Source organism: Rhincodon typus, chromosome 31, assembly GCF_021869965.1.
Source record: "Rhincodon typus isolate 14 chromosome 31, sRhiTyp1.1, whole genome shotgun sequence".
Taxonomy (NCBI): Eukaryota; Metazoa; Chordata; class Chondrichthyes; order Orectolobiformes; family Rhincodontidae; genus Rhincodon; species Rhincodon typus.
In genome coordinates, this window is record NC_063362.1 from 5687360 (window position 1) to 5714706 (window position 27347).

General features: G+C 42.1%; 1 protein-coding gene across 1 annotated transcript in view; it reads right to left on the reverse strand.

The window, feature by feature from the left end:
* Nucleotides 1–634: 634 nt before the first annotated feature.
* The window catches only part of LOC109920091 (transmembrane protein 201-like), a 39528-nt gene continuing 12815 nt past the window's right edge, over nucleotides 635–27347 (reverse strand). The window contains exons 3-5 of the mRNA XM_020520120.2: nucleotides 25568–25867; nucleotides 14364–14507; nucleotides 635–6088 (exon numbers count right to left, since the gene is read on the reverse strand). Of these exons, the coding sequence (XP_020375709.2) occupies nucleotides 5991–6088; nucleotides 14364–14507; nucleotides 25568–25867 (542 nt within the window). The 3' untranslated portion in view covers nucleotides 635–5990. The remainder of the gene's footprint in view (nucleotides 6089–14363; nucleotides 14508–25567; nucleotides 25868–27347) is intronic.

The window sequence follows — 27347 nt, forward strand, 5'->3', positions numbered from 1 at the left end:
ACGTCAATTGTCTTTAATTGGAGTTTGGTTTGTGACCTCTTTGTACAAACCTGGCACAAAGTTTGGCGATGTCAGAGGCTGTAAAGATGACTCTGAAGAGCTGAATTCAGATATGACGCACCTTCCCAAGGCTAAGGCACAGCAGAGAAAGGGAGGAGAAGGGGGAAAATTGGACAGTTCAAAATTGTTGAATTAGTCCATAGAATCCCTAGTGTGGAAGCAGGCCATTTGGCCCATTAATATTACACCAACATGCTGAAGAGCATCCCATCCAGACCCACCCCATAGCCCTGCGTTTCCCATGGGCCACCCAGCCTGCGCATCCCCTGACACTATGGGCAATTTAGCATGGCCAATCCACCTAAACCCCACATCTTTTCGACTGCGGGAGGAAACTGGAGCGCCTGGAGGAAACACACACAGACACGGGGAGAATGTGCAAACTCCACACAGGCAGTCACCCGAGGGTGGAATTGAACCTAGGCCCCTGGCGCTGTGAGGCAGCAGTGCTAACCATGGACCCATTGTGACAACTTGCCCAAACATTGATGTTCTTTAATTTGATAATCAGAAGTATGTATCTTTTTGCTGATAAATACATTTAACTGCAATCAGAAAAAGCCTAAGAAGTGAAAACTTTTCACCAATCAACTTTTATTTCCTTTTTAAAAAAAACAAAATGGCATATAACAGCATTAACCTGCATTTCTAGTAGTGATCCCACATTCCTTTTGTATGACCAGTCCCACTTTGTCTTTACATAAGGCCAGCAGGAGAAGCTCAAAAAATGAGTTGAAGAAATCATTCTGAAATTTCAACTGGCTTATAAACGATAAAATCCACAAACAGCATTAATACAGTGAGGGTGAGAAAGGTCAACTAGGAAGTAACCCGACATATCAGCATATATGCAAAAAATATGTACATCATTCAGCTGTTTGGGCTTCAGAGGGAGGGAGATCCTGTGAAAGATTGCCATTAAAAAGATGTTTCACTGTACAGATCCTGTAAACAACACAGATAAAATCATAGGCTCACTAGCAGAGAGAGGACTGTTGTGTTTTTGAATTGTTGCATAAAGAAACTGTTAAGCCGTTTCAAGATTTTCTTTCAGCTTCACCTTGTGGGGAAAGCACAAAGCAGCTCAGCCTCCTCCTCTACCTCTGCATTCATTTGACGAAATGATTCAGTATTTTCTTTCAGTAGCTCCGAGAGGACTGTTTGAATCAAATATCCCTGTTCCACAAACACTAACAAAAATGGCAAGTGTTTTACGAGCAGCTTTGTTTGCAAAAAGGCACTGAAACGAGAAAATGAAACAACCTTGGCATAATTAAGCTCAGAAGGAATTAAAGCTGCAATAATCAAAGCAACAGAAGCTAAAAGAAGAATCTGAATAGATTAAGCTGGTGAATGACTTTGTTAGCTATTACGTGATGTCAGAACACACATAAAAACCACCCCTTTAAAACGGCCTGGGGGAAGGGAAGCATCAGATTGTATGACAGCTCAGCCAAAATAAAAGTGGGAATGACATCAGCCAGGTAGCATGTACTACAATGTTTGCCCCCTCTCTGTTTGTTTTAGTCGACAGCAAGAATCCAGATCACTTGAAGCTATTTGTTCTTTGAACTTTATGTTACTGGATCCAACTCATCCTGGTATTGGCCACGATCAACTGCTTGATCCTGAACTCATTGCTTATGCACCCATTTGCTATCTTGGGGGCACATGACTGTGAAGTAGCATCTACGCAGTTAGCTCAGCGTGTGTGGCTAGCTCAGTGGGTTGGACGGCTGGTTTGCAATTGGTTCAATTCCTGCACCAGTTGTGGTTACCATGAAAGTCTTACTTCTCTAACCTCACCTCAGGTGTTGTGACCTTCAGGTTTATCTCACCACCTGTCATCCCTCCCTCCCTCTCTCCAATGAGACAGCAGCACTCGACTATGGTCACTATCAGTGTCTGCTTTGCATCAACTCTTCTGTTCTCTCGCCTAGTGGTGCACCAGGCAGAGAAAGCCCATATATACATCTAGATTTTACCTGAAACAGGTCACTAAGCTGTCACCAGAGCCTGTAGCTTGAGGGACACATCTGCACATTGAGCAAGGCTGATGCAGAGACCCACCACCCCTCCACCTCTTACTGCTTGACACAGGCACATCAGAAGGATTTCCAGGTTGATGAAGAACCCGTTTGCTCACATTACGAAAGCATCACACTGGACTGGCACCTCATCAACTCAAATTTTGCCAAATATCTTGGCATTTGGGTTGAGTTGGGAGAAGCGGGACAGCATTCCTTGAAGGAAGCAATCTTAGGGCACAATTCACACTGTTGGAGGAATGATAGGAAACAGTAGGCTGCAAGAAAAGGCTCGCAGCAATAAAGTAACAACAGGATACATGCAGCTAGAGTGGGATGCTGCCAGGAAACCAGAGAATAAAAGGAGGAAGTTCACATTTCTGAGTGGCACATGCAAGAAACCATGCACAAACAACAAACAATCCAAGACTGGCAGCACAAAGCTCAAAGGATGGCACAAGCTAAGCAAAAGCCCGCCAGAATAGCTGAGTGTGGCAAACACCAAAGAAGTTACTGTGGGCAAATAGCTTGAAATAATCTGAGTTCTGTACATTGGTAAAAACCCAGGAGACACATACTGGAGCAGGACAGACAGTTCTGTTCCTTGGTTCACTTTTAGTGTCCGGAACACAGCAGTAGATTTTTCTTAATGCATTTGTAAGTTCATAAATAGATTCTGCTTCTTTTCAGTCCCAAATTTAAGCTTTTCTATACTAACTAAAGCACAAATATAATCTGCACATGACTTTGGTCCGTTTGTGAAAGTATAAAGTATGAACGCAAGTTTTTGAATTATGGGAACACAGTTGAGTTTCAGTGTTGACTCAGCCAAATCCTTGACTGTGTTTCATTTGTCAATAAAAGTTAAATGTTTTTGAGGAATATTTTCCATCACTTCCTCAAAATAACACTCATTAAAACATACTAACAATGCACTAACCCACTTATACAATGCTAACAATGTAGAGGAGTCTGCAGTGTAAATTGTAACCAGAATTGTTGGTCAACAGGTGTTTTTCTCATGTTGGTTATTCTGAAGGATAAACTTGATTTTTTTAATCAGCAGACTTTGATGCTTCTGGGATTGGGAAACTGAATGCAACTTAAGGGAAGGCAATGTCCTAATGCTATTTTCAGAGATGCAGGTAATGTTCTGGGGACCCAGGTTCACAATCCCATCATGGCAGATGGTGGAATTTGAAGTCAGTTTTAAAAAATGTGGAATTAATTGTTTATCTAATTGTCAATTCTCATAAAAACCCAATTGGCTCACTAATGTCCTTTAGGAAAGGAAACTGCTGTCCTTACCTGGTCTGAATCTGAACAACTTCTGGGCAATTTGAGATGCGCAATAAATTTTGGCCCAACCCATGATGCCCATATCCCATGAGTAAATTAAAAAAAATGTACTCAGTAGCCGGAAAATAAGAAATCAAGACTTGAGCTCTTGAATAGTGAATGAATGGTGTTTTGTTGGTAAACAGTATAAAGGGAGCCATGCTCATGCCACTGGTAACTTGCCACCATTGCCAAGTAAGTGCTACTATTCTTAATTCTCCTTATTTTGAAGTTTGCAATCCCCTTCCGAGTGTTTGTTTGTGATTAAAGCTAAACTCCTAAATCCAGAAACACACAACTCCATACAGTCTACCATTTCTACGTGGCAGTCAGACCATGTTCAATTCAGAGTAGAATTGGGAGTTATTAATTTGGCCAACTATTTATCTTCTACATATTGGAAGTGTTCATGTTTTCTCATCTAAAGGACGGAGTGTTATCTCCTATCCCTAGGGGCATGCATGAGCATTGAAAGGTGGCCTTTTAGACTGGAGTTTAGTGGCATCCTCAGAAGACCTAATGGATCCCACCCAGTAGAGTTATCGTATCTTGATTCTTTATGTCTTCTTTAAAATAGAGCCACGTTCATTGGTATCAACTGTGAATTTAACTCGAGGGTCTGTATGCTGTTATTTAACACAGCTCTACCACAGCTAACCAGCCTACATTTAGGTATACCTTCCCTGAGGCACTATCCTTACCTACAGCAGACAACAAAGGCATCGTCTGTGATCTGGAAGCCAAGAACAGTGTTTTTGATGATAGCTACTCCCCACCCCCACTCTGCACACCCCCCTTCAAAAATAGTTTTATATTTGCCTTCATTTCAAAGGTTCCACTTTGCTGAGCCAACTGGTTGAAAGGAAGAAGGAAAAAGGGATCCCTCAGAGAATTGATTCTACCCATTTGTTCAGCTGCAAATGTCCATTCGCCCTGGTCAGTATCACTTGGCAGTAAGTTGAGCTGTAGCAGGTCAGTCTGAACCGTGTAAGAATGTGTGGACTGGAAACATACAATGTAGCGTTAACCCTTTGCAGTGCAAGACTTTCTTTTCTATCCAAATAGTTCCTGTAGGCTACTGCACTTGTATCTTAGAATAATCCACTTTGATAAGAGTTACCTTATACACATGTAAAAGTAGATTTCATGTAAAAGTTGACCCCATGATTTTTGGCTTAAAGTGGATTTTTTTCAGATCATCTCATGTAAACGATTTCCCTAGTGTTTTTTTTTAAGTGATCAAAGCCCATGAATTTTGAAACCACAGAATAATCATAGAGTTGAAATTGATTAGCTTCCGAAAGTTAGAAAATAAGTAAACATTAGAAATTAATATGAATTCTTTAGTGTGTTGGCTTTTACTTTACTCCTTTGTGCTGGTTAACTTTGGATTTTGTTCAAGTCCAAATTCAGCATATTAACTCTTTGAAAAATATTATCTATGTAATACCCATGATGTTTAACCTTAAAACTAGTCTAAAAAATGTGACTTTTACGTTTGTGCATGAGGTAATAAACAAGAAAAGATGGTTCAACGAATCATGTCCAACTTTAAAGTGAAGAGGAAAAAAAACCCAACACACTCAGAGAAGTCAAATTTAAGTTACTTTCACCACATCTGTATCTTATTACTAAAGGTTTCTCATTTTTAGAAAGACAGGATGCACAAAATGTTCCCAGTTTCTTTAGCTGATGTCACTCCAGCATAATTTAAACAATTGTGGGTAAACTTCAGTGACACGCTAGGCTCAATCTGTTTTATTCCTCCGGAGTGGCGTCAACATTTTTACAAAACATGTTTTCCAATTGTGGATTGTTACCCAGCAGCCAATGGGATGTTACGCTGATCACAGACATACAAATCATCAAGTAGCTGGGAGAACTGAATCACGGAGGCAGTGCAGAGATGAACATACGTTACTGAGTGCTGTACATTGCCATTGTACATCATTTCTTCACCCGACCAGTGAACATGGAACATTGTTTCAATGCTATATTTACCTCGCTTTGCAGAGTTTGAGAATAAAGCAGCAAAAAGAAAACTACATTGGTTGGAAAAAGTCATATAAACGAAACGAGGCCTAAACACCTTTAAAAAATATATATATACACACAAGAATAGAAAGAACTTTAACAATGGGTCATCAATAGCCAGTTAAATTGCATTCTCTTGGCCTTCACTCAATGCAGTAGTAAGCCACATGAATGTGCTTTTGTTTCTTGTGCATATAAGCACCAGTTGACATGTTTTACAGAAATAAATACAATGCAATGGAGCCCAGATCAAACTCATTCTAAATGCAAATACAAATTTGCAGGATAGGTGATGGGACAGATTCCAATCACCATTCCTGTTGGGAGGAACAGACAGGCTGCATCCTTCCCATTATACTCCTCTAACTTGCCTGCACCCTGGAAGTTGTCAATGAAAGCAGAGAGATGATTTACTGACAATGCAAAGGCAGTGTTCATCTGTAGCGCGAGGCTGTGAGACAAGGAGCAGTTGACTGGACCGTAAATCTTTGACAGCTTCTTCAGAACGTTTCCTGAATTAGTGTTTTCTGATCAGTGCAGACCCTGGTAGAGGTAGACTGAGGCAAAGATCACATTTGCAGTCAGACTTAATCCCAGAAGACTTGTCCACAGGATGTTTCCACAAAGTCCTTGGTTAGAGATATTGCAACAAAATAGAACAAAATATAAATAGATTGAATAAGCAAAGGAAAATATTCACAGTTGCAGCTTATTACACTTGATAGATCAAGAAAACAAGCATTTTCTTAAAACTGGATGATTTAACATTACATGTTAAAAAAACCTACCATTCTCTGTCAATCATACACTGTATTTATTATTAATGGCTCGGATATTCCAAGTTCTGAGGTGTTACCTCTGGATTGCTAAACCACACACATCTATTAAGCTGCTGTGAATATGGAGTGTAAAACAATTAAGTTGACAAGAGAAGCAGGATTTTTCAGTCTTTGCTAACAATCACGACAGGTTTGTGTTCATTTTCAAGATCCTTTCTCCACTTGGGACTAAAATGTACACTTTTAGCTAAAAATGAATTCATTTTAATTTATGAGCACGACACTATTTAGGACATTCAAACTAATGGTACTTTTGTTTTGGATGTTGTGGGCTATGGGAAAACATGCAGCACCATTCTTCAGCAAACCAGGCTTTTTACAATTTTGCTCAAGAATTGAGGGACACTTTGGGATGATGCTTTTTTTAATACTGACCGTTCTCTTTTGATTGGAATCAAATTCTAGGATCTAAAAATACTGGTGCGTTGGAAAATCTCATTGAAATTGTACAAAGAAATAACAGGCCACTGCCATGAGCCCCAAGCTGAAAGTTACCAACAAAAAAAAACCCTTCAGTGGCAGGAAAATCATAAAAAGGAACCACCTCAGTGAAAATGCAAACTATAGCAACAAGTTCAGCTCCACCGTCCAATTGCATTGTCAACAGGTTAACCTCAACTTGCCCCAGATATAACGGGTTTCAATTGAATTGTCCATGTTATCCTGCAGGGCAGAAGCAGTGTACAAACCAGAACACTTGCATATCCATCAAGCTGTCAAATTAAACACCTGGCTGTCTCATCATTTTGAGACACACAGGACGATTACACAGTTACAAAGCTTCTAATGTGCCACGTTGTTTGCAAAAGGTCAATGGTTGAATTTGTTTGAATGTTCAATTAACCCTTTCCTTTCTCCCCTTGAGCTCAGTCTAAAACCAATTTAATTTGAAAGGAACACAGTTTGCTGAAACAGTTTATTGATTGGCATTGGGAAGCACAATTGTGGTGATTTAGTCTATACTTTAAAGAAACTAAGCTAAAGAGAAGTGTATGCAACAATAGAGCTACATGGGTATAAACTCACTGATGTCCTACTTAGGAAATGTTGCAATATCTCACAAAGCAGTACTGTCATTGGCTAAAAGCAGTTCTGGATGAGTTAATAATGTCCACTTCATGTGAGTAAAACATTTTCAAAAACATCCCTACTTATGGATTGTTAATGCAGAAATGAAGCAAACATCAAATCCTAACTGCTTCACCTGATTGTCACTCAAACCTATTCTTGACGTAGCTGTGGGAATTCAGGAAACCTTCAAAGGAAAACTCATTTTCTACTGTTCACCGAGAGCTTTAGAAAGGATCGCCACCCACTTCAAATAGATGAAAATTAAAAATAATTTCTTGTCGAGAAAGGGAATGACATTATTCATCATTGGCTTCAGGAAGTAGAATGGAGGGCACACTCCTGTCTGCATCAATGGTGCTGAGGTGGACTGTGTCAAAGTTCCTGAGAGTGATGATCATCAACAATCTGTCCTGGTCTATCCACGTCGACACAACAGTCAAGAAAGCACAACAATATCGCTACTTCCTCAGAAGACTAAGGAAATTTGGCACGTCCACAAGGACTCTTACCAATTTTTATAGATGCACCACTCAAAGCATCTATCTAGATTTATCACTGCGTAGCATGGCAACTGCTCTTCCCACAGCCACAAAAAATTGCACAGAGTTGTGTACACAGCCCAGGCCATCACACAAACCAGCCTTCCATCCACTGACTCCATCTGTACTTCCTGTTGCCTTGGGAAAGCAACCAACATAATCAAAGACCCTTCCCAGCCCAGTTACACTCTCTTCTGCCAGGCAGAAAATATAAAAGTTTGAATACATGTACCAACAGATTCAGGAACAGTTTCTTCCTCACTGTTATCAGACTATTGAATGGACCTCTCAAATGTTAATTGTGATCTCTCTCTCTCTGCACCTTCCCTGCAGCTGTAACACTGTATTCTCCACTCTGTGATGCACTTTGTATGGTACATTCTGCCTGGTTAGCACACAAAACAACATTTTCCCTGTATCTCGGTACATGTGACAACAATAAATCAATTATTCAAACTGATTCTGAAGCCAGTATTTCTACTTCATTCAGATAGTGACTATTGCAGTCAGATTTGACATTCTAGAAGAGAATCATCAACATTTTGAGCATTTCAGCACCCTTTTTGCAGGCAGCATGTATTCCTGTTGCTGGAGTGAGATTGTCCTTTTCCTATATTCTACATCGCACCTGCAGTCAAAGACCTTGCATAAAGCAAAACACATCTGGCCTTGTTAATTCCTGCACAATCTTGTCCTAACCTATCTCCTTCAGTCTTATATCCTTCTCTGTACCCTCAGGCCCTCTGGTCTTTTTTGCATACTCCTTCCATTTGCACTTATCACTACTGGGAGCTGATCCTTCAGCCACCTACACACATAGTCTGGGACTTTCTCCATCAATTCTGCAGTTGTCTTAACAACTCTCTCAAAGTCCAGCTTTTTACGAAAGCTTTCAAGCTGCATATGCAGCCTTTGCAACATGGTTGAACATCTGATCCTTTATCATCACTTTTATCTATCTTGTGCCCTAGTAAAGTAAGGGCAGCACATTTCCCACATTAAAACTGTTACATAGATGCAAGTTGTCGTTGAAATCTTTTGTATTTACAATGACAATCGAAAGGTCACGAATGTCTCAGAACTTTAATTTTTGCTAACCACACCCAAAGTAGTTACCATCTTCTGATCTGTAGTTTAAAGTTAGAAGACCAGAAGACATGAGAGCAGAAGTGGGCCACTCAGCCCATCGAGTCTGCTCTGCCATTCAATGAGATCATGGCTGATCTGATAATCTCAATCCTACTTTCCCACCTTTTCCATATAACATGTGATTTCTTTGCCGATTAAAAACCTATCTCAGCCTCGAATAAACAGAGTGACTCAGCCTCAGCAGTCCTCAATGGTAAAGAATTCCACAGATTCGTTATCCTCAGAAAAGAAATTCCTCATTTCTGTCTTAAACAGGTGATCTCTTTTTATTATGAGATTCCGTTCTCTAGTCCTAGACTCTCCCACAAGGGGAGACAAACATTCTTCATCCACCCTACCCATCCCATTGACAAGTACATTTATTTATTGTTTTTGATGGAAAGCTTGACTTGGAAAAGTGAAGCAGAACACGTACAGCGTAATTCATGCACTGCTAGTTGAGGGAAAATAATCCACACATTAGCTTTAATCAGCTAAAGACCCTTTGCATGACCAGCCTTTTTGTAACAAGAAAGCTGCAAATCATCACTTAGCACCAAGTCAAGAGTCCTTTAATGCTGCTATCACACTCACTGAAATGAATCCCCATGCACCAAGCGAAGCCACATTCCTGAGAGTGTTGTATCAGTAATTCATTGTAAGAAGAGAATGAATGTAATGTTACCCCACTATTAGTTTACTTGAACTATGTCTTCCCTATAGCACCCTTCTCTTTCCAAGCTATCAAAAGCTGTTTGTTTTTTAGGTTTAATACCTGTCAACACAAAAAAAAACTAAAATGTGTTCCAAGGTCAGGTTACAGCAGGGGAATCTCTTGTTGTTATGTTTCCCTTTTCTTGGGTGTTTTAACAATTTCTTGCAAGAGTCCATGCATAAAATTGAATCTGAATTTCTCTCAACTTCCAGTTGTGATTGGGAAGGTTACAGATTCAAAATCCATGGAGAACTGATCTCTTAATCCAGACAACCACTTAAATGCTCTCCTGCCTTGCTGTCACGCTGGAAGAGGAATTGCTTTGGATGAGATGTTAATGCAAAGCCCCCTTTGCCATTCTCAAGTAGAAGTCAATGATATTCCCACTGTCCTGGTTGACATTTGTGCCTCAGTCAACAGCAACAGTTTATCCAGTTTATGTGTTTATTTCTCATTTGCGTGGGTTTGACACATGTAAAGTGGTGGCTGTGTTACCAATCTGACAGAGTGACTGCGCTTCCAAAAATAGTGAATTGGTTGTGAAATTCCAGAGATGTTCTGATGATGTGAAAAGTGCAATGTGAATGCAAGTTCCTTTCTTCCTGCACATGAATCTTCCTGGGCTACAAACCTTAGGTGCTATTTCTGGGGGCTAGTACAATCAATTTCTGCCGCTTCTCCAGTTCAAAGTTAAAATCCCTGGGTGGCTGATGGACCACTTTTACACTGAACTGTAAACCAGAGAACGGGACAGAGAATGTACAAATGGCCCACAGAATCATAGAATCCCTACAATGTGGAAGCAGTCTGTTCAGCCCATCGAGTCCACACAGACCCACCAAGCTCCCAGAACCATGCCCCCCTTGCAACCCCACCCTATCCCTGTAACACTGCATTTACCATGCCTAACTCAGCTAACCTGCATATCCCTGGACACTAATGGGCAGTTTAGCATGGCCAGTGCATGTAACCTGCCCATCATTGTTTGGACTGTGGGAGGAAACCCATGCAGATATGGGGAGAATGTGCAAACTGCACACGGGCGGTCACCCGAGGGTGGAATCGAACCCGCGTCCCCGGTGCTGTGAGGCAGCAGTGAGCCACTGTGCACCGACTCATCTGGTTCTATGCTAGCTTGGGACCGACGTGGATTCACGGCCAAAACAAAACCGAGAAAACATTTAAAAAGTGGCTCATTCACCAAACTTTTTAGTAGAAAGTGGGTAATTTTCCCCTCCACTCTACAGTGAGCGCCACATTCCCTCAATTTGATTCTTTCTGCCTTACTCTAGCTTATCTCCTGTGTGACAGATTTAAATCTGAAAATGCAGTGTTCTGCGGTTTCTCCCCAAGAAATCAACCTAAATGTGAGAGCCGAGATACCTTGTGTCACTTTGGAAGCAGGACCACACCTGTCATCACTTGACATCTACACACACTCACTTGTCAACAGGGGTCAATGGTGGGCAATGGAAAGGCTGATTTATTCACTTCCTTCTCATTCAAGGAAGGGGAAGTGAACCGCAGCTGCTCGAGTGCTGTCCCAGCCCACCGTCAGCTAACTCACTGCAGACTGGGATTTAAATCTGCATCGTCTTGCTCTTTCAAGTTTGCGAATACGATAGACAGAGTCTTTGTCCACTGGGCTGCTGGCAAAAACTTGAGGCTTTAGCTGCTGTTTGCAGCTGCTCACCCTCGAAAATGCTGCCCTGATGAAGAGGCCTGGGGAATTGGAGAAAAGTAATATAGCTCCCAGCTTTTAGGACCCTTCTAATAGGGGCCAAGAGAGGAGCCTGCAAAATGCATCTTCCAGCAGTGACAGCAAGGGCACATTCTCTGGTCACATGAAAGCTCAAATAACGACAAGATCTTTGCTTTATGTTGTGCCTTTAATACCATAAAACATCACAAAGTGCATCACAGAAGCACTATTGAGTAATATTGATCAACAAACACAAGAGAAACACAGAAAATAGGAGGAGTAGGCCACACAGCCTATTGAGCGTGCTCCGCCCATTCAATAATATTATGGATGATCACCCAACTCGCTCCCCTGTTCCTGCTTTCTCCCCATATCCTTTGATCCCTAAGAACTATGTCTACCTCCTGGTTGAAAACATTTAATGTTTTGGCCTCAGCCACTTTGTGTGCCAGAGAAATGCTCAGGCTCCCCGCTGTCTGGGTGAAGAAACAGAGATTGGGGAAATAGCTGATTGATCGGACTTGACCCAAACAGGAGGCTGTCTGTTTTGAAACTATATTGGTTGAAGTGTTTAAAATGTGCATCAAATAGACAGAAAACAGAGATAAAAGTAAAATTCAAATTTAATCTTTTATGATACCACCACAAGTAGAGTTCTAAATATGGGTTTTTTTGGAAAAGTCTAAAAGCCACCAAACAATACTCCCTATTTCCACCTGATTAAAGTAGAAAAACAATTTCAATGGTGTCTGTAGTTCTCCTGTTGTCCATTCTTCTAGCAGACTCACCCACTACGGAAGGCATCATGGTTAAACCTGGCTTCCACACCACTGCATTTTCTAGAGAGTCACTGATGTAGAGTCCATGTCTGCCAGCAACTGCTTTCTCTCCCTAACCCAGGCATGATAATGGCCACTGCAGCACACCCTGGGTAGGATCAACTAACTCAGCATGGCTGAATGTAATAAGCCACAAGAAATAGGAGTAGGCAGTCTGGCCTTGTACAGCGTGCTTCACCAATCCTTAAGATCCTAATATCTCAGCTGCACCTACTTGTCTTATCCCTCAGTTGCCCCAAAATGGGGAGATGGTGGTAAGGTCACTGGACTAGTAATCCGGAGATCCCAGGTTAATGCTCTGCTAAACGGATTCAAATGTCACACAGGTGGAGTTTAAACCCAATTAATAAAATTTGGAATTAAAAGCTAGTCCCAGTAACAGTGACCAAGAGACTATCGTTAATTGTTGGAAAAACCCATCTGGTTCACTAATGTGCCTTAGAGAAGGAAGTCTGCTGTTATTACTCAGTCTGGCCTACATGTGACTCCACACCCAGAGCAATGTGGTCGACTCTTATTTTCCCTTTGAAGTGGTTGAGCAAGCCATTCAATTCAAAGGCAATTGGGGATGGCCAACAAATGGCCTTGGCCAGAAATGCTCACAATCCCATGGCAGAATAAATAAAACAGTTACAGTTTGGTGATGGAACACTAGGTACACCATTTGTTATCACTCTTTCCCTCAGCAAAACTTCTTTCTTGGGTTAAACTCAGTGGCAGTAGTGTTGGGGGTGGGGGTGGAATTGTAAGTGGTCCTTAGTTGACCACGTAAGGACCTATTCTTCACTGCAGAGGGCTGACCAGGCTGGGTCATTAAGTGTAACTATTAAGATAGTCAGGTTTTTACTCTGTAAAGCCAGCAAGGGTCATGGGGAAAAGGCAGGAAAAGTAGAGTTGAGGATTAATCAGATCAGCCACGATCTCACTGAGTGGCAGAGGAGACTTGATGGGCTGGGAATGGCCTACTTCTGCTCAGAGGTCTTACGGCCGCGTGTTGTTAAGATGCCTGTGTGTATACACCGAAGAAATGAAGATGCTAAGGTGCCTGCTGATGAATATCAAACACCGAGAATAGGGGTGAAAGCAAAACAAAAAATCTACCCGAGGCAAACTTCACCTTAGCAGCACTATGATACGGTATAGTACCTATCCCCACCCTAACTCCCCACCTACACTCACTTTTACTGGCTCCATCCCCGCCTCTTTGATCTGTCTGTCTCCTCTCCACCTATCTTCTCCTCTATCCATCTTCCATCCACCTCCCCCTCTCTCCCTATTTATTTCAAAATCCCCTTCCCCTCCCCCATTTCTGAAGAAGGGTCCAGACCTGAAACGTCAGCTTTTCTGCTCCTCTGATGCTGCTTGGCCTGCTGTGTTCATCCAGCTCTACACCTTGTTTTCTCCGATACTCCAGCATCGGCAGTTCCTACTGACTATGATACGGTACATCCTTTTCGTTACATTCTTCATTCTTTCATAGTGCGAGTGTGTAGCCAGCAAAGCTAACATTTGTTGTCCATTCCTAATTGCCCTTAAGCCAAGTGGCTTGCTTGGCCATTTCAGGGGGCAATTCAGAGTCAACCAGGTTGCTGTGGGTCTGGAGTCACATGGGGGCCAGATCAATTAAGGGCAGCTTTCCTTCCCTGAAGGCCATTAGTAAACCAGATGGGTTTTTAAGACAATCGATGGGGATCACCATTGTCAAAACTAGCTTTCAATTCCATTGTTATTCTATAGCATTAGTCTGGGTCAGTGACATCATTAATGCGCCAGTATCTATCCAGTGCAAAATCTGTTAAAAAATCTGCGATTTGCTGTAAACAATGACATAGGAGCAAATGCTCATGAGTAAGTAAACAGTCTACAAGTTGGCAAAATCATAAGCACCAAAAATAAACACAACATTGCAAAATACCATTTAAGGAAATCTACTGATAGCTAATATTTTCTTCAGGGTCTAAAATACAGCCATACTGAAAATATTAAATCATCATTGCCAGCTTTACTCTTTTTAAAAAAGAGAACTTTTAATTGACCACTGGCAGACGTTTAGCTCAGTTAAAAACCATACCTTTCCATCCTCGGGCACTGTCAGCCACCTGCTGCCCAACGTTGGTGGTGGTATCAACCACACAAGCTGAGGATCTGGAAGAGCTATCTTTCCTCTGGCCAGTTGTCTCACTGTATACACTCCCTCCTTCAGCAGACTTGGCATCTGAAGAGAACAGAATAATACACAAGGTTGAGAGAGCTAGAGCTTTTCTCTTTAAAACGATGAAGGATGAGAGGTGACTTGATAGAGGTGTACAAAATGATCAGAGGTATAGATAGAGTGGACAGCCAAAGACTTTTTCCTAGGGTGGAGGTAGCTATTACGAGGGGGCATAGGTTAAAAGTGAGTGGAGGTAAATATAGGGGAGACGTCAGAGGTAGGTTCTTTACTCAGAGAATGGTAGGGGCGTGGAATGCATTGCCAGAGAGAGTAGTGGATCGGCCTCATTAGGGGCATTTAAGCAGCTATTAGATAGGCATATGGATGCTAGTATAAGGTAGGGGTGGAGGTTAGATAGACCTTAGGATTAGGGTAAAAGTTTGGCACAACATCAAGAGCCGAAGGGCCTGTACTGTGCTGTGCTGTTCTATGTTCTGTGAACAAAGTTAAGGTGCTCCTGTTACCAGGTGTTATGAATGTAGTTAAAATGTACTATTAATATTTAATTTTCATCACTAAACTTCAATTCTTGAGACTTCTATAGACTAAATATGGTTTTAAGATATTGTCTGACAAGCTCAGGAAGTTGATATGGAATATATGATATCAAGTGAATCAGAATTACCATTTTAATCAAGAGGCACTGAAATTTAGCAAGGTGTCAAGCAAATTGGATCTCTTGCTTTACCTATACTTGCAAAATAAATTGCCATAATACAGATGAATATTTACCTGCTGATCATTCAGTTTGAGAAAGACAACAAAGGTAGTCTTGGAGTATACAAGTTAACTATATTTTAATAGCTTGCTTTGAGCAAAAGGAGAAAGAAAGCAACATGGACTAATAACCGCAAGTAGACTGAAAGGTCTTCTTCTCTCCCTCAATTTCAGAAACGAACACTGGTGAAATAGCAACTGGAAAAACCACCATTCGCTGAGAAACCAAGGTTATCTGCAAGCTTTTCCATTGCCGAGGAAACAGGACAACAAAACCACTCGGACTCAGGGGACGAGGGCGTCGCTGGCCAGGCAGCATTTATTGCCCATCCCTAATTGCCCAGAGGGCAGTTAAGAGTCAACCACATTGCTGTGGGTCTGGAGTCACGTGTAGCCCAGACCAGGTAAGGATGGCAGTTTCCTTTCCTAAAGGACATTAGTGAACCAGATGGGTTTTTCTGACAATCAACAATGGATTCATGGTCATCATTAGACTGTTAATTCCAGATATCTATTGAGTTCAAATTCCACCATATGCCGTGGTGGAATTTGAACCTGGGTCCTCAGGATATTATCTGGATCTCTAGATTAACAGTCCAGTAATAATACCACTAGACCATCGCCTCCCCTTTTGCAACTCAATATCAGTAAAAGCTAAACTGCAACAGCCTACACCTTCCTTTCTGTATAGACACTGTCCTCCTTCCTTTTTAAATTTATTATCTTTGTTGTGTGTATGTGTTAGAAGCCATGTTTTCTTCAGTTCAGTAAGTAATAAAATTCCACTCTCGCACTTAAGAAAAAAAATCTTAGAATTAGCTCTCCATTTTTGATCTGGTTAACTCAGTATCTTATTGAAGTGCAATACATTGGCCAAATGAATGGTCACCATGATAGGCCTGGGCAGCGATGATGGAGGAAGGACAAGTCAAGGAGGACAGGAAGAGAAGATGCTGGCTTTCTGAGAAGAAATACAAGTAGAGAAGCCTAACCTAATGCACACAGAATTGGGACTGTAGCTATCGCATAACCATTGAGGAAGGAAGGGGTCAACAATCAGCCTGAAGCATAAAGTGCTGCATAGCAACTAACCCGTCATTTGGTCAAAGAAGCAGAACTCAAGACAAGTGAAAAATCTGAACAATGCTAAGATGCGGGGAAAAAAATTAACATTTTACTGGTACTAGTTCCACACATGATTAAACATTAATTATAGCTTCAGGACATTTTACTCACAAATACAAACCTATTCCCATTCATCAAAGACACTGACAACAGCAATTATTAAAAAATTAGTGCCAACACAAAGATCACGTTTTGGTTTGCTTTCAACTTGTGCCACAAATCCTGTTACTAGCACAGAAACATCATCTTGGAAATTTTCTTTTCATGTCAATCCACAAGCAAAGTGAACTTATAAGCTTGACAGCTCCAACAAGCAGTTCAATGCTGGTCTGCTCGATTTTTAGACTAGACTAAATCGAACGTTTTTCGAAATTATGTTTGAGTGCATGTTGCCTTTGTTTTAATCGATTGAGAATCTTGTTGGGATATTTGCTGTCCATCTCAGTGAAGACCAGGCAATCATTAAAAAAAAAAGACTAATATCCACGCTGTTGGGGGTCTTTGTTAAATGACAGTCACTTGTATTTAATGAAGATGTTCAACATAGTAAAGCGTCCCAAGGCATTAAACAGGAAAGTAAAATAGAAAATTTGACATTGAGCCCCATATGCAGCCATTTGGGCAGATGAACAAAAGCTTTGTCAAAGAGGTAGGTTTTAAGGATTGTGACAGAGGAGAACAGCAAGAGGGGATGACAGGTTGGGAGAGGTATTTCAGAGCTAGCAGCTAAAGGTATGGCTACCACTGACTGCGGTTACAATTGGGAATACTCAAGAGGTCAGAATTAGAGGAGAATTCATTAGGGTTGTAGGAATCAAAGAGATTAGAGAGATAGGGAGCAGTGATGCTATGGAAGATATCCACTCACTGGATAAACTATGAGTGATGTTCAACATTGTAGCACATCATGGAAACCAACTTTACTCACGCTGGGCACTCACAGACTGAGGGAACAGGGGAAGGCAAGGAAAGATGGAAGCTTGAAGAGTACAACATCGCATGGTGGGGAACCACAAGAAGGTGGTTGAGTGAAATATTCAGCGACTAGAGACAGGAACCTGGGGGAGGACTGATTGAAGAAGGGAAATGACATTTTGTGGGATGAGGCCTTTGAGCATTGGTGCTCTTATTCCATCAACTGTTTCAAGCAACGGAAGCGCCAGCACCCAAAAGATTGTGACAGTTCCCTTGACCAGAACAATCCAGTCTGTTGTGCACCCTGCGATGTGATGGATGTTTACGAGGAGAAAGACAAAATTTCAAAAGACTTTCTCTTCCCCACCCTTTTGGGACTTGTCTTTGACAAAAAGGGAAAAATGTCAAAACTGGGATCATTGCATTACTTTAGGAAATTTGGACATTGAAATTATAATTTCAGTTATGTAAAACTGGGATTGTGCTGGCAAAGCCAAAACACTTTACAGGTGCAGATCGATGGGCTGAAGAGCCTCTTCTGCACTGTATAATTCTATGATTCGGTCACCCTTGCAAGGGATCAGCATTTTTAAAACACAAGCAAGAAGCAAGACTCTGTTTATGCCAAAGCAGTTGTACAGGGCACATCCGGTGCACGTGCTAGCCCCACATAAAGAGGCAACAGTTTTGAAATGGAAAATGGAAAATGGGGCAGCTCAGTGGTTAGCACTGCTGCCTCATAGCACCAGGTATCCAGGTTCAATTCCACCCTCGGGTGACTGTCTGTGTGGACATTCTCCCTGTGTCTGCATGGGTTTCCTCCGGGTGCTCTGGTTTCCTCCCACAGTCCAAAGATGTGCAGGTTAGGTGGATGGACTATGGTAAATTGCCCATAGTGTGCAGGGATGTGTAAAGTAGATAGGTTATAGGGGAATGGGTCAGGGTGGGATGTTCTGAGGGTCGGTGTGGACTTGTTGGGTCGAAGGGCCTGTTTCCACACTGTAGGGATTCTATGAAAATATGCCCTCACTCTTCAATTTTGATTGGAACCACTGAGACAAGATATAAAGTTATGAAATCACTGACGCAAAAACCCAAGTTCAAGGGCAAGCCAGGTGGTGAAGGAAGTGGAGAATGGGTCGTGGAGAACAGGATGAAGAGTGAGGCCGTAAGGGGAAAAGCGAGGAAAGGGATGGGATGGGGCAGCAATAGGCACACCGTTTCTGCTTCCTGTGCGGTATACACACAACAGGAACATCAATGGCACCGACTTCCTGTTCAAGCACTCTGGCAGGAGATACACCGTCAAAGCAAATATGAGAAAGAGCTACTGGTGGTCAGAAAGAGAAAAGCATCCATCTACAAGCAACAATGAGATAATGATCAGAACATTTGTTTCTTTGAGATGTTGACAGAGGGACAACTATCAGTCCAGACAGTTACTCCCCTGCTGTTGTTTGAAATAATGCCACGGGATCTTTAACATCCACTTGAAGGGGGAACTGGGGGCCTTGGGTTAATGTCTCATCTGCAAGATGGCTCTTTCTGCAATGCTGTGCTGTGCTCCTTTGGTACTGAATTTCTTGTTCACATCAGGCACCTCTTATCAAAGTTCCTCAGATTTCTAATAAAACTCAACCACTCTAAGTTGTGATTCCTCACCATCACATTAAACAGCTTAGTCACTTCTTTGTATTTGCATTAAATTTTAATCAGTATAGCTTTTTCAATGGACTTCTAGTGAAATATTAAAGCTTTCAGAAGACTGAGATTTTTATGCTGAAATTTCTCTCTTGTTTCATCAAATGAAATTCTCACCACGTCCAGGGTTAAGAAATCATCATTTCAAACAGTCTGTGCACTTGCATTCTGTGAGATTGAGCTGTTTGATGAGTATTTAAATCTGCAGGGTACAGCTTTTGTCTGATTAATCCCTGAAGATGGTCTTCACTTCCTCTTTTCTCTTTTCCGGTTGGAGTATCACTGTCAGTGCCAGGTGTTGCACTAATGTTGTGGGATCCCTCGATATAGGAGCAGAAGAACAAGGCAATCTGATCTTTCTCAATCCAGTTCCTGTAAACGTCTGATGGAATATGTTGAAGATAAGCCTACCGTGGTCAAATTTCTCAACTTCCTTTCCCTGAAATCAATGTCAATCACTTTCCAGCTAAATCCCTCGGTTAGTACAACAAAGATGGACAGACAGGGAGGAAAAAAAAAATTACACTAATCATAACTAATCCCACAGATAGACTGAAGCCTCTACGGGGAAAAATACGTTACTGCACAGTTAACAATATTAAAGAAGGACTCTGTCAATGAGTCACCAGCCTTGAAACGTTAACTCTGCTTTCTTCCCACAGGTGTTGCCAAACCTGCCAAGTTTCTCCAGCAATTTCTAATTTTGTTTTGGATCTACAGCACCAGCAGTTCTTTGCTTTATTTCACGATTAGAAGAGGGGTTTTTTCTAGTTTTACTTGTATTTGAAATCCTGGAGGAAAACACAAAGTAGTGCTCTTCACCAGAAAGTGCATCATTTACTGGGTGGCAATGTGGGTTATCCTCACTGCCCTGGCACCCAGACTCAAGACCAGCTGAGGGGGCGAGGACGAGGGTGACGGAGCATCTGGTCACTGCACGGATCCGACACGGAAAGCAGACTCAACCCAAAGTTCCGAGCATCCACCAAAAGGTAGACTAATTGGGATTCAGGAGGCCACAAAAGCTGGCTGCTACATAAATCATACGGTACTACACTGAGGAACATTTCCCAAGGACAAGCAAAAAAGAAATATTATGCCACATCTAGCTCCATCTCACTCTATATCTCCGTCACAAGATACTAAATGCTTTGTACTAAGACAGCAGCATGATTGAAATTAATAAAAAGTAGTGTATTCTCAGCATGGGCATTCCTCACCCTACAACTTAATGATGCATGCATGTAGTTTTACAAAGAATATATCCTGTGTTTTGTGCATTTATATCTCAAAAACACTAGAAATCCACAATCAAACACTGTTTGCATTAAACCACATCCAGTTCAGATCATATTGAAAAATGAAGCAACTGAATTACTCAAGGTGACATGGGGGTGTGTGGCAATAGGGTTTGAGGAGGGGGATTTTGATGTGGTTAAAGTAAGGCTACTTATCCCACTAGTGCAAGAAATAGATGCTGCTTCCTGAAATAATAGCTTTTGGGTTTGTAAAGGTTCAAACAAATCCAAGGTGGGACATATGAGGGGCGACTGACTAGGTTGGGATTGTTTTTGCTGGAGTTCAGATATATGAGGAGGGGATCTCATAGGGACTTATAAAATTCTAGCAGGACTAGACAGAGTAGATGCAGGGAGGATGTTCCCGATGGTGGGTGTGTCCAGAAACAGGAGTCACAATCTGAGGATTTGGGGTAGACCTTTTAGGATGGAGATGAGACATTTATTCACCCAAAGAGTGGTGAGCCTGTGGAGTTCATTACCACAGGAAGCAGTTGATGCCAAAACATTGAATGTATTCAAGAGGTGACCAGATATAGAACTTGGGGGTGAATGGAATCAAAGGTTATGGGGAGAAAGCAGGATTAGGCTATTGAGATGGATGATCAACCATGATCATGAAGAATGGTGGAGCAGGCATGAAGGGCCAAATGGCCTCCTCCTGCTCCTATCTTCTATGTTTCTATGTTACAGAATGACCATGAATGTTGAGAGCATAGTCCCGAGAGGTCAGTATGCCATGGGCCTTCAGAAGGTTGGGAAAGTAATCCCACTTCACTGGCCACCCCCACTTACAAAGTTCCAGCTTCACTGCACAGAACAGAGAACATAGCTAAACAATGTTGATGGAGTTCAATGGTGTTTTACAGGCTGGAAGTTGTAAATACTTTATTAGGAAGGAGACACTCTCTCAGACCCCTTGTCAACTCTTTGCACTCGATTCACGTTAATACAAAGTGCTCAAAATCAACAGTAGCAATGCTGAACAGTGAGGGGTATCTTCCAAGTAAAGATGCAGCATTATTTAAACTAGTGCAGCTCTGCTCCTGGAATTGTAAAATACAAAGCAGTTCCATTGCACTGAGTCTTTCAGCCACTGTTGCATTGCTGTTGATGTTGTCACCTCGCATTCCAGTGCTTCCAATAGGCACTCCTTTTTCTTCAACTGGCGATTCTCCTCCTCTCTGGTTGACAAGCCTCTCTACCATGCCTGCCCCATTTCCTCCTCTCCTCCCCACTGGAACTGCTTTCCGTGTCGGATCCGCGCAGTGACCAGATGCTCAGTCACCCTCGTCCTCACCCCCTCAGCTGGTCTTGAGTCTGGGTGCCAGGGCAGTGAGGATAACCCACATTGCCACCCAGTAAATGATGCACTTTCTGATGAAGAGCACTACTTTGTGTTTTCCTCCAGGATTTCAAATACAAGTAAAACTAGAAAAAACCCCTCTTCTAATCGTGAAATAAAGCAAAGAACTGCTGGTGCTGTAGATCCAAAACAAAATTAGAAATTGCTGGGCCTCCTTGACCTCAGATTCCATCCCACCAGATTCAAAAGAAAAAGGAAAAAAAAAAAAAAATTGCACTCTGCCATCTTATGCTTAACTGTCTTAGTCATCCCCAAACAGACCTTGCACTCCCTCTTCAGCATTCTGAAGAGACCATTCCTTCATTGACCGTCCCCATCTATTCCACACTTTACTCCTAATCTTCCCTCACGACATTCCCTTGCATGCACAGCACTTTGTAAAAAAATCATTTGTTCACCAATCATGAGCATCTCTGGCTGGATCAGATTTCCTTTCCCTAATGCCCCTGGAGAAGGTTGTGGTGAACTGCTGCAGTCCATGGTTGGGGACGGAGGAGGAACCCCTCCCTTTGTACCTACCCTCCAGGGTTCCAATCACTTCTCCCAGCTTTTCACTTGTATTTCTTTAAAGAGAATGTACAGTGCTCGCTGCTCACAACGTGTGGTCTCCTCTATACTCGGAAGGCCAAGGGCAGGCCTCCTGCATCGTCCCCACTCAAGAATCTCTCCTTTTGTTGGTGAGTTAGCCCAGCTGGCTAGTGTTTGACGCAAAGTGGCAGACTGAAGCAGAAGTGTGGATTCAATTCCCACACCGGTTGAGGTGACAAATAAGGTGCTGCACTGTTAACCTCTCCCCTCGCCTGAGGTATGCTGTCTCTTGGGTTAAACTCATCGCCAGTCATTAGAGAGAAGCCTATGGTTCTCTGGGACTATGGCAACTTTGCCTTTCAGGCCCTAATAATCTTCCTCTCCCTGTCTCTTGACTCTGGTTTTTGCTTCACATAGTTATTTATCGAACAGCGTCCACCTCTGATGGAAGATCATCGATTCAAAACGCAAACTGTGTTTGTCTCCTTACAGATGCTGCTTGATTTGCCGAGTATCTCCAAGATTTACTGCTTTAATTTAATCAGCATCTGCAGAACTTCACTGTTGTACGGGACACCTAACTAGCGCCGAAAAAGATAATTATGTGATTTCTCACTTGCTCCTGCAGTTTTGTTGAAGTTCAATAGAAGAGAGCCACTGCCTTCCCTCCAAAAGGCCAGAGAAATTATAGGGCGGCTCGCAAAATTGAAGAGAGCATAATTATAAATTAAAAATAAAAGGAATTGCTGGCAAAAAGACAAAACAACACTCAAATCTGATAAACACATTTAAAAGCTTCAGATCTACATTTTAATTTTAACTTTGCTGGAATAAGTTTTGAGAAAGGACACAAGTAGAGTCATGGAGTTGTACAGCATGGAAACAGACCCTTTGGTACAACTCATCCATGTCGACCAGATATCCTAAAATCATCTAGTCCCATATCCCTCTAAATCCTTCCTATTCATGTACCCATCCACAATATAATTGTACCAGCCTCCACCACCACATATGGCAGCTCATTCCATACATGCACCACTTTCTGTGTGAAAAAGTTGCCCCTCAGGTCCCTTTTGAATCTTTCCCCTCTCACCATTAACCAATGCCCTCTAGTTTTGGACTCCCCTACCCTGGGGAAAAGACTTTGACTATTCACTCTATCCACGTCACTCATTTTATAAACATCTATAAGGTCACCCCTCAGTCTCCAATGCTTCAGGAAAAATAGCCCCAGCCTATTCAGCCTCTCCCTATCTCTCATAAATATCACAAGAATATTTCAGGGTCACAGTAAAAGGTTATTGTTTAAAATAGCTGCAGCATGAAGGTGAGGATCCATCCAATGAATTGGTTTACAGAATGATTAATCGATCATTTCTGAAGAGCCTTTATAAGCTGTACAGGATCTGATACAGCTGCTTGAGATTCCAAGGAGTTTTGATAAGAGGAAATAAGGGAGAAACTCCCTTCCAGAGGCGGAAGAGTTATAAAGCAGACACTTCGGAATTTAAGGTAATTTGTAAAATTGTCAGAGATCAGAGGAAGAGAGCCATACAATATGTTAAGATGACCAGCCCAGATTCAATGGCTTGAATGGCTCTTTTCTGTGCTGTAGACCTCCATGTCTGAATGGCTGTGATCTGGAATGCACTGTGTGAAAGGATGGTGGAAACAGGTTAAGTTGTAACTTTCAAAGGGAAATGAAAGGGAAAGGGAAGTTGTAGTAAGACTCTGGAGAGAACACAAGTGGGGGTTAGGGCTAGTCCATTCATTCATTCATCTGGCTAAATGGGCTGAACAACCCTTTTCTATTCTGCAAGATTCTACCAATAGAGCTTCACATCATAGCAATTTGGAAAAATCAGTCAGACTGTCAAGTTAAAATGGAAATATGAACATTTTTTGCTCAATTTTAATGAAATATTAATGGATGAGGGTGAATTTACTGAAGTCGGACCTCAATGATCACCCTGATGAAAGAGAGAGAGAACGTTTGGCAAGTGTCATATCTTCTGGTTTTTGGAAGCTTGAAGTCGCACACTTTTACACTCAAAAAAAGCCAGAACATCATTGACACGCATAAAATCCCCTAACAACTGTGCACATCAGTTCTGCTGTTTGGAGCTAGGAGTTTGGCATCTGGGAGGATCGAAGGAAGTGTGGGGGTTGGGGAATGTAAATGAACTCCACAGGGAAAACATATTTTAAAACTGATCAAACCTCCTAACGGCTGAAAGGTTTAGCATCCCACTGAAGGAACTCTTCCAGTCATCATATCCAATTCCTGCACAATTTTAAGAGATACAAACATCCAATTATGTTTAAATGCTACAATTTTAATACAATAAAAATCAAGTTATTAGGCCAAGTAGCTTTATAATGACTCCAAGATGATTCTACACAATACAATTGCCAGGTTTAGAACATTATTTCCAATGGGATTTCTGACTACGGATATAGGGCAACATGACTGTTTCTCCAATTCAACTGATAAGAGTAATGTGGCTCAAATATCCCAGTTGGAATTCTGAAAAAATAAATCTTTCATAGGACATTGGCATCATCACCAGTATTTGTTGCTGATCCCTAATTGCCCTTGAATGGAGTGACTTTCTAGGCCATTTTAGAGGGCAGTTAAATATCAACCACATTGTTACGATTCCAGGTGTTACATGTAGGCCAGACCAGGTAAGGATGGCAGATTTCCTTCCCTAAAGGACATTAGTGAACCAGATGCATTTTTACAATGATTGGCGATAGTTTCATGGTCACCATCTTTCAATTTGAGATTTTTATTTACTGAATTTTAAGCTCCAACAGCTGTCATGGTGGGATTTGAACCTTCCAGAACAATAGTCTGAACCTCTGGATTACTGGCCCAGTGACATTATCACTATGCTACTATTGCCCTTGAGTGTAAACTATTTGTTCAGATACCATATAAAAAAATGGGGTGAATTTCCCACCGGTGTTACTTTTAGCAAAAGGCAAGAGTACCCCTTTTGTATGCACAACAACGTTCTAATAAAATGAGGATCTTTTCCCCAGGGTACGGGAGTCCAATAATAGAGGGCAAAGATTTAAAAGGGACCTGAGGGGCAAGTTTTCCACGCAGAGGGTGGTGCATATATGGAATGAGCTGCCAGAGGAAGTGGTAGAGGCAGGTACAATTACGACATTTAAAAGATATTTGAACAGGTACATGGATAGGAAAGGTTTACACAGATATGGGCCAAACACAGTCAAGTGGGACTAGTTCAGTTCAGGAAACCTGGCCAGAATGGATGAGTGGGCCGAAGAGTCTGTTTCCATGCTGTATGACCAGCACATGAGGAACTTCACCCTCAACATACATTGAACTTTGAAAGGTAGAAGTCTCAGTGTTTAACAGATCAGTTTGTACAAGTACATACTGTGACTATGAGAAGAGACATGGGTCACATCCTGTGCCAGGACGTTACTGGAAACGTTGGTGTCCAACATGTTTGGAGATGGCCAGGCTTTACGGATCAACTTTCCCGGCCTCTGCTTTATGGCAACATGCTCTGTGAACAATCGGAGTCTTTGTCCCGTGAGGTTGAGACGTGCTGGGCTGATGAGTGGCCGCCGGTGGTGCAAGGAGCCAGAACTGGACGTCACCGATCCCGCCACTGACGGAGTTGGCGATATTGAGGGGGAAGATGGTCGGCTTCCAGACTTCAAGGAGAAATAATCTACGGAAAGGACAGAACAAACACAGTGGATACACGTCTCACCGGAAATGCCAACAATCAATCCATCAGGAATGTTTCTCAATGATTCGTTTTCACACCTAGCCTCAGAGAGGTTAACATTCTGCTGTGAGAGCACCTGAACATTTATAGACCTTCTCTATTCAATCCCTCACAGGCCTCTTACTGCTTCACAACCCCAGCATCATCGGAACAACCGACAACAAGATTCCCTCAGGACAGGCTGATGGTTTTTGACTTCTTTTCATGCAGACAAACGGCAACTTATTTCTTTAATGTGGTGATTTAACAAATGACTTATAGAGTCACACAACATGGAAACAGACCCTTCGGTCCAACTTGCCTGCACCAACCAGATATCCCAATCTGACCTAGTCCCATTTGCCAGCATTTGGCCCATATCCCTCTAAACCCTTCCTATCTATGTACTTGTGCAAATGTCTTTTCAATGTTATAATTGTACCCCCCCTCTACCACTTCCTCCAGCAGCTCGCTCCACATATGTACCACGCTCTGATCCCTTTTAAACTTTGCCCCTTTCATTTGAACCTGTGCTCTGTAGTTATGAACTCCCATATCCTGGGCAAAAGACCTTGTCTGCTCACCTTATCTATGCCCCTCATGATTTTACAGACCTCTATAAGGTCACCCTTCAGCTTCCTATGGAAAAAAGTCCCAGCCTCTCCTTATAACTGAAACCCTTCATTCTCACTAACATTTTCGTAAATCTTTTTGCCCCCTTTCCAGTTTAATAACATTCTTCCTACAGAAGGGCAACCAGAATTGTACACAGTACTAAATACAGCCTCATCAATATCTTATAAAGCTGTAACATGGCATCCCAACTCCTGATTGCTCTGACTGATGAAGGCAAGTGTGCCAAACGCCTTCTTCACCACCCTGTCTGCCTGTGATGCTACTTTCAGAGAACTACATACCTGCATGTCTAGGTCTTTCTGTTCGACAACACTCCTCCAAGCCGTACCATTAAGTGTTTAAATCCTGCCCTGGTTTCTCTTACCAAAACGCAATGCCTCGTATTTATCTAAATTAAACTCCACCTGCCACTTCTTGGCCCACTAGCCCAGTTGCTCAAGAACCTGCTGTAATATTAGTTAAGCTTCTTCACTGTCCACCATGCCACCAATTTTAGTGTCATCCGCAAACTCACTAACCATGCCTCCTATATTCTCATCCAAATCCTCTATATATAAATGATGAATAATATTTTGCTGACAGCTCCTCTGAGCAGTCAAGGTGTTCACACAGCAGAAAGTCTGCGTGATTCTATCAAACTGACACGTTTCTTGGAAAATTGCTGCAAACTGACCAAGTAATCAGTTAAGATAACAAGGTGTAGAGCTGGATGAACACAGCAGGCCAAGCAGCATCAGAGGAGCAGGAAGGCTGACGTTTCGGCCCGAAACGTCAGCCTTCCTGCTCGGCCTGCTGTGTTCATCCA